The sequence below is a fragment of the Eriocheir sinensis genome, chromosome 19 (assembly GCF_024679095.1).
Source record: "Eriocheir sinensis breed Jianghai 21 chromosome 19, ASM2467909v1, whole genome shotgun sequence".
NCBI classification, from domain to species: Eukaryota; Metazoa; Arthropoda; class Malacostraca; order Decapoda; family Varunidae; genus Eriocheir; species Eriocheir sinensis.
The window spans coordinates 19,783,303-19,793,296 of record NC_066527.1 but is presented as its reverse complement, the minus strand read 5'-3'; the positions used below and the strand labels follow the sequence as shown (position 1 = coordinate 19,793,296).

General features: G+C 39.2%; 1 protein-coding gene and 1 long non-coding RNA gene across 2 annotated transcripts; both read right to left on the bottom strand.

The window, feature by feature from the left end:
- Positions 1-318: 318 nt before the first annotated feature.
- Positions 319-3,352, bottom strand: LOC127000878 (acylpyruvase FAHD1, mitochondrial-like). The gene is made up of 4 exons (XM_050864987.1): positions 3,104-3,352; positions 2,788-2,887; positions 2,275-2,547; positions 319-1,993 (listed from the first exon to the last, which is right to left on the bottom strand). The coding sequence occupies exons 1-4, from the start codon at positions 3,181-3,183 to the stop codon at positions 1,775-1,777; spliced, it is 672 nt and encodes a 223-aa protein (XP_050720944.1). The 5' UTR covers positions 3,184-3,352; the 3' UTR covers positions 319-1,774.
- Positions 3,353-4,822: 1,470 nt separating this feature from the next.
- Positions 4,823-9,982, bottom strand: LOC127000874 (uncharacterized). The gene is made up of 2 exons (XR_007754604.1): positions 5,740-9,982; positions 4,823-5,589 (listed from the first exon to the last, which is right to left on the bottom strand). It is a non-coding gene; the product is annotated as an uncharacterized LOC127000874 (long non-coding RNA).
- Between the last annotated feature and the right edge of the window lie 12 nt (positions 9,983-9,994).

Below are 9,994 nucleotides of genomic sequence, written 5' to 3'. Positions count from 1 at the left end.
AGACCAAGACGAGTTCATTGATCCTACGAGGGACCAAAGGGTAGTTGCGTAGTCATTTCATTGCGGTAGTTTAACTTACTTCAGTTGATTTAAGTTCATTTTATTACAAATCAGTTTGGTTGTTCAATAAATTCCCATTCAACTTAATAGGCCTATAGTTCAGCTTGTTTGATTTCAGTTCAGTTCAGTTCAGTTCTTCGATACATTCCCATTCAATTGCTATAGTTCAACACATTTAATTTTAGTTCATTTCAAATCAGTTCAGTTCAGTTTGACAACGGAAATGGGGAAACATACCAACAAATAAAATAATTCAACTCAAACGTATCATTTATTCCCATATTTAGAAACCAGGGACTGCAGAACACAGATGCATATGCTTGACTTTTCACTATTATCATTATCAACATTATTATTATTTTGCATATAAACATTGGAAGACTCACAAGGCCTCAAGAGGAAGATTGCATGATGTTGATTGTACATTCTCTGAGGTAGAGTGAGAACTGGTCTGGATATCTGTGTGAATCTATGTAAACTGATCAAAAGTGAGTGTATGAATGGAGTAGAGGAGGAGGAAGATGAGGGGGGGAGGGGGAAAGGAGGAGGAGGGGAAAGAGAGGAGGAAAAAGAGGAGGAGGAAGAAGAGAAGAAGGTGGAAGAGGAGGATCGAGGAGGATAAAAGTTTGTAAGATAAACTCTATATATACATAACAATTCTATGGAGATATAATTCTTTACATAATTTAAAGCACACAACCCTATCACCAACACCCATAAAGAGTAATATTTGAGCTGCATAACTTACATATTTCTTTCTCATTTCAAGTTTTCAATATAACCTCTGTATCACATCTACTTGACACACACACACACACACACACACACACACACACACACACACACACATGAAGAAAAGTGACAAAAGGAAATAGAGGCAGACAAACCACTGATCCAGGGGTACTAGGCATCCTCACTATCTCCCCATCCTTTTCTTTTCCTCCATTCCCTCTTCATCTCTTTATTGCCTCATTCACTCCTTCCATTCTCTAGGGATGCTAACACTCACCCTCAAAACCTCACTCTCTTACCCCACACTATATTCTTTATGAAGGCACTTAAGGTGTGGCTCCCTCAAACCTACAACCATCAGCTGTTCTTTCTCCCATTCAGGCTGCTCGATAAATGAGTACCTGGGGACACCTAGGGAAGGTATGCTGTGGCCTGAGTCCCGGGGTAGTGGATTTTAACCCCCCACAGGCTCAAAGGGTCAACAGTATGATGAGCACCACAGCCATGCGTAGCTACAGTGTGCAGAAAATTCCACCCTAGAAAATTCCACCCAGAAAATTCCACCCAAGAAAATTTCACCCATGTAAATTTCCACCCAAGAAAGTTCCACCCACAAATGATAAATGGTAATAATGCAAACAACAGGTTTAAAAACTTTCATTGGTGGAATTTTCTTGGGTGGAATTTTCATGGAATCGTAGCTACAGTGTACGGGTATGCCCCCAACTTTACCTTCACTGTTTTCATCAATAAATAAATCATTAAAACAAACTATATGACTATTTTGACAGAATTAAATCTATTCAGATAATTCAAAATTTATGTATAAGTACTTAACAGCCAAAAATAAGAAATTGTTTAGAATTGAAGATTTATAAATTTCTGCATTCATTAAATTCTTGATCAACCACAACCAAACTGCCTTCATGAAATGGATGGCTATAACTCCCTCCCTCTCACTCACTCCTTCCCTCTCACTCCGTCACTCCCGCTGGGCCACAGAAAACTCCATAGTGAGGAAGTCCCCCAGGCCGGCTGTCAGCGTGTCTCCAGGGTTGACCGGCCCCACCCCCGCTGGAGTCCCCGTCAGCACCAGGTCACCAGGTTGCAGGGTGAAGTAGCGGGTGATGTAGGCGATCAGCGTGGGCACCGGGAACACCATGTCAGAGGTGTTGCCATCCTGGTGTGATTCGCCGTTCACCTGTGGGGGCGGGAAGGTGTGGGTGTGACAGTGGGTGTGGGTGAGTGGATGTGACAGGCATGTTATTTTTTTTTTTATTTATTTATTTATTTTTTTTTTTTTTTTACAGAGAAGGGGACAGCTCAAGGGTACAAAAAATAAAAGCTGTCTGTGTGGGGGTGACAGGCATGCTTTCTTCTTTTACAGGGGAGGAAAATCTGTTTATTTATTCATTCACTTGCCTGCCTCCTCTGCTGAAAAAAAAAATGCATCACACATTCTTCCTCCTAATACTCACTCACCTTACACCAAATCCTCGCATTGGCCGGGTCCTTCAACTCCTCCTTGGGGATGAACCGGGATATGGGGAGGGCCGTGTCGAAGCACTTGGCCATCGTCCAAGGGTTGCCCTTCTTCTTGGCCTCCTCCTGGAAGTCCCTAGCCGTCATGTCAAGGGCAAGGGCATAGCCGGCCACCTTTGATGCCACCTCGCTCTCGGCCACGTCTCGGCAAGTCTCCCCAATCACCACGGCAAGTTCGACTTCATAATGAAAGTTTTTGCAGCCTCGAGGGATCTGCAGGGTTCAAGGGTGAGGCTGGGGGTTGCAGTTTGTGGGTGAGGTTGAACTCTTTGCCTATGCCACTGAGATTGATGGTGATCTCCCTCTCTCTCTTTCTCTCTCTCTCTCTCTTATTGTTATTATTACCATTATCATCATGAAACAGCAAATGGTAGTCTTTTTTTTATCTATATAGCTATCAATTCGCTATTTCCTTAGCTTCTCTCTCTCTCTCTCTCTCTCTCTCTCTCTCACCAAGATGGGCCCCGTTCCCTCTTCAAGGTAGCTGGATGGGGGCTTCATGAACAGCATGGGCTTGGTGGGCACGGGGTTACCAAGCTCTGCACAGTGGTCCCTGCAAGACAAGGAACACACACACTCAGCAATGGTACGGTAAAGTCTGCCAATCTATCTTTGCCTTTCCAGTGAAGAGGGGTGGCAGTGATAAGGGAGTAAGATACGGGTAACAGCAAATCGCAGCATTACTTCTTTTTCTTGGGTGTTTTAAGGGGCTACTTAGGCTGTGGGGCTACTGAATGATAAATAATACACTCCTTTGCCGTGCCCTCACCTGTAGTTCCTGCCCACCGCCACCACGTTCCTGCCCCAGTGCACGAAGCGGCTAAAATTATGCGCAGACTGCCCCGCCATTGCCAGCTGGAGATAATTTTGTTCCTCTTATTTGTCCTTTTGTCGGCTCCGTGTGGCTTGCCTTCCTTCCCCTGCGACCTTTATCTCTTTCTAATGTTTCGTGTGTCTGCCTGGTTATCTTCTTTCTTCTTTCGTCTGCCTGATCTACGCACAGTGACACATTTTCTTTTTCTCGGCTTGTTGTTGTTGTGACGTAATCGCTGGTCTTGATTTTCGTCTTCTTTAACGGGGCTACTATTAACTTTCTATTTTTTATTCTTTTTACATGTATTTTCATTTCCTTCTCCCTCTCACGGCCTCTATCTCTTTCAAGTGCTTCGTGATCCTTTTATCTTCCTTATATACACACATTTTTTTGGTTATTCCTGCTTATCTTCATGGGTCTCTCCAACTCTTGACGATATTTACTCTCTCATTTCTCTTTCACCATCCCCATATTTCTTTACTAATCCATGTTTCTCATATAATCCTTACCCTGCCCATTCCATACACATAAAACTTACCTTACGGAAATACTGGACGCAGGCCTACTAGGCCTCTATATCCAGATCCTCTGTGTTGTCACTGTTTAAACTTATACTACGGTGGTGGGCACTGGTGGTTATTAATTTCTCCTCCCAATTGTACTTGATTGGTTGATCCGCCCAAAACTTGTCCAATCGCTTTTCAAAGGATGCTATGCTCACTGCCTCTATGACATCATTAGGAAGACTATTCCAGGCGTCCACAACTCTGCAGCTGAAAAACATTTGCCTCTTCTGAGTCCTAGATCTAGTCTTACTAAGTTTCAAGTTGTTTCCTCGTGTTGGTCCTGTGTGCCTCTCCAAATGTATGGTTACCTCCTCATCATATTTTCCATTGAGGATTTTATATACCTCAATCATATCCCCCCTTGCTCGTCTGTATGCCATTGTTGGCATATCTAGCTGTTTCAGACGATCTTCATATGAAAGATTTTTCATCCCTGGTACCAACTTAGAGGCTCTCCTCAAAACATTTTCAACTGTGCAGATGTCCTTCTTCTTGTAGGGAGACCAAACTCTTAGGTAACTGCTTCCCACATTTCATTATCAGACCGCATCTCCCCCCCCTTACCTAATCTGCCCATCCAGTAAATATATAAATCATTCCACTCTCTATTTTCTTCTTTTTCCTTAATGTTACATGGTTGAACGGGTTACGAGTCTCCTCCACTCTTGACAATCATATACTCTCTTTTCTACTCCTGCACCCACATTTCTCTACTAATTTTTCTCCTTCCTTACTTAACCTACCCATCCCATACCCATAAAACTCTTAGGTAACTGCTCCCCACATTTCACTATCAGACCACATCCCCCCCTAACCTATCCATCCCATACACATAAAACTCTAAGGTAACTGCTCCCCACATTTCATTACTCATCCTTGAGCTGCTTCATTTCTATCTTCTTCTATGTCTGTGTCTTGCTATATCTTTTTTCTGAGTGTCTGTTTTTCTACATATTTTTTAATGTCTGTGTTTGTTTTTCAATGTCTGTGTGTCTCTGTTTTGTCCCTCTATATCTGTCTCTCTCTTGTTTGCCACTGTAAAAAAGAAGGACCACATCCCTGCATACCTAACCTATCAATACTTCGGGGCTTAAGAAAACATAGCAAGGGACTGTGGCATGTTTATTGAGCCGGGAAGAGCTAAGTGCAGTACTGATAACAACACACACATAATGAGAGTATTGGCACAGATCAGCAGACACTGTGAGAGGATGAGAGACAAGACAAGCCTCATACACACAACAGTAATAGTATGGTGAGAGTACCACACATGTCCCCTCAATACTGTTCAGAGTAAAAGCTGACTGTGAGGTTGGTTTTGGGGACTTCCACCTATCTGTACTCAGCCGTCCAATTCGTACTCACACACAAATAAGGCTTAGGTAGATAACTGAGATGAGGGATTATTATCATGATTATAGGAGGTAAAGCAAGTAGAGAGGGAGGGGTGCAGACACTATAATCCACCTCTTCAAAAGTTCCCAAACACCTGAGATGCTGAGAAGGAGAGTGGAGAGAAAAGGAGAAAGTAGACAAGAGAATATATAAGATTATTGATATTACAGTTCATATAAAGTCTGAAGAATTAATGTGGAGAGAGAGAAGGAGAAAGAGGATGAGAGAATACAGATTATTATTATTATAGTTCAAATAATGTCTGAAAAATGAAAGTGGAGAGAGAGAGAGGAGGAGAAAAAGGATGAAAGGATGTAAAGATTATAGAAATTACAGTTCAAATATTGTAAAAAAATCTATAAATTAATTAGGAAGAAAAAGAAAGGAGAAAGAGTACAGATAATATATAAGAAGAGAAAAATTAGAGTTCACTTATAGTCTGAAAAATCAATGTCTGTTTTGGTTATTTCACTTCACTACCTCATGTCAATCTTCCTGTGCTTCATTCCTATCCCGAGAAGCAAAGAGCAAGAAGGAGAAAGAGTACATAAGAATACAAAAGAATACAGAAATTAAAGTTATATATAGTCTGAAAAATCAATGTCTGTTTTGGTTACTTCACTTCTCTACCTCATGTCAATCTTCCTGTGCTTCATTCCTATCCCGAGAAGCAAAGAGCAAGAAGGAGAAAGAGTACATGAGATTACAGAAGAGTAGAGAAATTAGACTTCACATATAGTCTGGAAAATTAATGTCTGTTTTGGTTACTTCACTTTTCTACCTCATGTAATCTTCCCGTGCTTCATTCCTATCCCGAGAAGCAAAGAGCAAGAAGGAGAAAGAGTACATGAGAATACAGAAGAGTAGAGAAATTAGACTTCACATATAGTCTGAAAAATCAATGTCTGTTTTGGTTACTTCACTTCTCTACCTCATGTCAATCTTCCTGTGCTTCATTCCTATCCCGAGAAGCAAAAAGAAAGGAGAAAGAGTACATGAGATTACAGAAGAGTAGAGAAATTAGACTTCACATATAGTCTGAAAAATCAATGTCTGTTTTGGTTACTTCACTTCTCTACCTCATGTCAATCTTCCTGCAGTTCATTCCTATCCCGAGTACAAATTGGAGACATGCGTACAGACTGGCCAAGGCACCCACTAATCAACAGGAGGTCTACCGGGTGAAGCTTCTATCGAGTGGCAAAATGAACCACAAGACTGACAGTTAGTGGAGTTCCTCTGATAAACTCTGCCATCGGGGTGTGTGGGGCTCATAAAAAAATAATCCTTTAAACCTTTAAGTATTATTTCAACTTTCAACTTTCTGCAACAATTATATTTTTGGGGGGTATAAAACAATGAGGTGCTGTTACATAAGCTGTCTACTATATGTTGAGTTTGCTCAGTGATAGCGTAAGCGAGACTCGGTTAAAATGAGAAGCTTTTTCTTCTTTGTTTAATGTCCTAATGATAAGCTTCCTTTTCTTCTTTGTTTAATGTCCTAATGATAAGCTTATTTTTCTTCTTTGTTTAATGTCCTAATGATAAGCTTCTTTTTTCTTCTTTTAGCATCATAATGATAAGCTTCTTTTTTTTCTTTGTTTAATGTCCTAATGATAAGCTTCTTTTTCCTTCTCTTAACATCATAATGACAAGCTTATTTTCCTTCTTTGTTTAATGTCCTAATGATAAGCTTCTTTTTTCTTCTTTTAACATCATAATGACAAGCTTCTTTTTCCTTCTCTTAACATCATAATGACAAGCTTATTTTCCTTCTTTGTTTAATGTCCTAATGATAAGCTTCTTTTTTCTTCTTTTAGCATCATAATGACAAGCTTCTTTTTCTTCTTTGTTTAATGTCCTAATGATAAGCTTCTTTTTTCTTCTTTTAGCATCATAATGACAAGCTTATTTTTCTTCTTTGTTTAATGTCCTAATGATAAGCTTCTTTTTTCTTCTTTTAGCATCATAATGACAAGCTTATTTTTCTTCTTTGTTTAATGTCCTAATGATAAGCTTCTTTTTTCTTCTTTTAGCATCATAATGACAAGCTTATTTTTCTTCTTTTAACATTCTAATAATTTTTTTTCTTCTATTAACATCCAAATAACAAGCTTCTTTTTTCTTCGTTCAACATCCTAATGACTAGTTTCTTCTTTTTCTTCTTTTAACATCACAATGACAAGCTTTTTTTCTGAAGGTATTTATCAAGTTTATACAATGGTCAAAGTTTTGGGAGTGCAATAGAAAGTCATACAAAAATAATAGGTTTCTTCCAGGAGCTAAGAAATGACAGAACGACACTAATCCACTACACAAACCTTCATCAATAGAAATCATTTATAGTGTTTTAGCCATAGAAAATTATATCATCTGGGCTGCTCAAACTTCGGAAATTCAAGAATATTAACCGTAACTTCACAATTACAGCAAAGAGTCTGCAGAATCATATGCAAACTTCCCTTAGATACAAGACAAGATTTAAGAATATTACAGGTTGATTAAAATATTACTTCCTTCGAGTCACGTACGCGCAGTAAATAGAACAGAGAAACACACTTTTCACTGCTTATACTTATGCTACACTAAGATATGCAGATTCCTTATAATTCTCAGGTGTAAGAACTACCTAAATGGAGGTGTATATATGCATCTTAATCACCATTGCCAAATTATTGTACTCAGAGCCTCGTATTAACCAGTTTCTGACCCATAACTATTGCCAAGAAACACCAGTCAGTAACCATTTTAACGATAACTATATATGAAGCCAGTTTTCGGGGTGGAAATGACAGTTTAGGGGTCGGAAATTGGCAAGTAATTAACCATTTTAACGATAACTATATATGGAGCTAGTTTTTGGAGTGGAAGCGACAATTTTGGGGTCGGAAATTGGCAAATAAAGGTGGGCTGAGTACGACAATCTGGCAATGTTGATCTTACTCTTAAACTTCAGCTTCACCTTTAATTAGTACCTATGGGTCGATAACAATAGTAACAATTAATATGGCCTAGGTGTACTTGGGTGATAGCAAGGTGTACATATTGAATGATAGACTGGTTACTGTATATTGCTGAAGCCTGGTTGGGTGTGGATGCTGGCACTGATGACGGACTGTATGGCATGGCTGTCACTCCTGCCTCGAAGAAATATTACATGGCCTATTCAGTCTAAGGTGAGAACGCGTCACTTCAGAAGCTCCTCCCTATAGGTGATGGAGGTAGGGCAAAGCTGCTTTGTTCTGTTTTGTTTCTTTACAGTTAAGGAAGTAGTTCAAGGGGAAAAATAAATGAGGAAAAAAAGCCCACTGGAAAAAAAAGTCCGCTAGAAAAAGAGCAAGTAGTTCAAAGGTAAAAATAAGTGAGGAAAAGAAGATCGCTGGAAAGTAAAGCCCACTAAGAAAAAAAAGGTCTGTTAGAAAAAAAAGGAAGTGGTTCAAGGGCAAAAAAAAAAGTGAGAAAAAAGAGCCCACTGGAAAATAAAAAACCCACTAAGAAAAAAAAAAAAAGTCAGTTAGAACAAAAAATAAAATGATAATAAAAAGGTCCACTAGTGATTGATTGACAGCTATTCCAATGAGCTGCCTACTCCCTGCTCATCCCTAAATCAAGTAACTGTTCAGGGTAGTGTGCCGCACCTCCCCTCTCCCCTACCAGCCAGTCCCACAGATTCAGGTAAAGTCAGGCAGGAGAGTAACGAGTGATGCTTCTTTTCTGACACGTTCTCACCTCAAGCTGAATAGAGTATAGGATCTTAAGGAGTGCCGATAACAGGAAATTTTGTATACCGGTAGTTCTGCACTGTGGTAATTGTAATAGTAACGTTTCTGAATCCGAATGGCTATCCTTCCTGACTTGAAGAAATAATAATAACAGGAGTACATAGAGGAGTATATGGATAAAATTTTGAAGTTTGTATATATGAATGGCCATCACTCCTGACTTGAAGAAATAATAATAACAGGAGTACATAGAGGAGTATATGGATAAAATTTTGAAGTTTGTAAATATGAATGGCCATCACTCCTGACTTGAAGAAATAATAATAACAGGAGTACATAGAGGAGTATATGGATAAAATTTTGAAGTTTGTATATATGAATGGCCATCACTCCTGACTTGAAGAAATAATAATAACAGGAGTACATAGAGGAGTATATGGATAAAATTTTGAAGTTTGTATATATGAATGGCCATCACTCCTGACTTGAAGAAATAATAATAACAGTACATACAGTCTTCCAAATATGTTGAGGCCAGTCTGGCGTAGTCTTCCGCAGGTCCTTGCCTCCCCTCTGCTCTGCCACACACTCCCAACACCTGTCTCTTCCTCTCATATGTAAGCTATAGGTAACATATGAGGAAAAAATTGGTCTTGGGACTGTGTGGCAGAGCAGAGGGGAGAAATGGAACCAGGGAGCCAACGGAAAAATGGACTCGACAATTTGGTTTCACTATAGGTAAAATTTTGTAGAGTTATGTCATGTGATATTAGTGAGGGTAACATTTGTATATATGAACGCCTATCACTCCCGACCTGAAGAAACAGTGATGGTAATACACACCGATAATATACATGGACATTACTATCAAGAGTATGGGGAGTAGTAGTGCTGGTGAAAGTAGTTGTAGTAGTAATAGTAGTAGTGGTGGTAGTTGTAGATACACATAATATGGGCAGTAATATCAAGAGTATGAGTAGTAAGGATAATAATGATAAGGATAAGACAGACAAATATGATGACCAGCGACATCATAACGTATCACCAAAAAAATAATAATAATATAAAAAAATAAATAAATAAATGAAAAGTAAATTAGTCATTCCTCCAAGTGCTGATTCTCCATAACTACCATTCAATTATTTCTTTATTTATTTATTTGT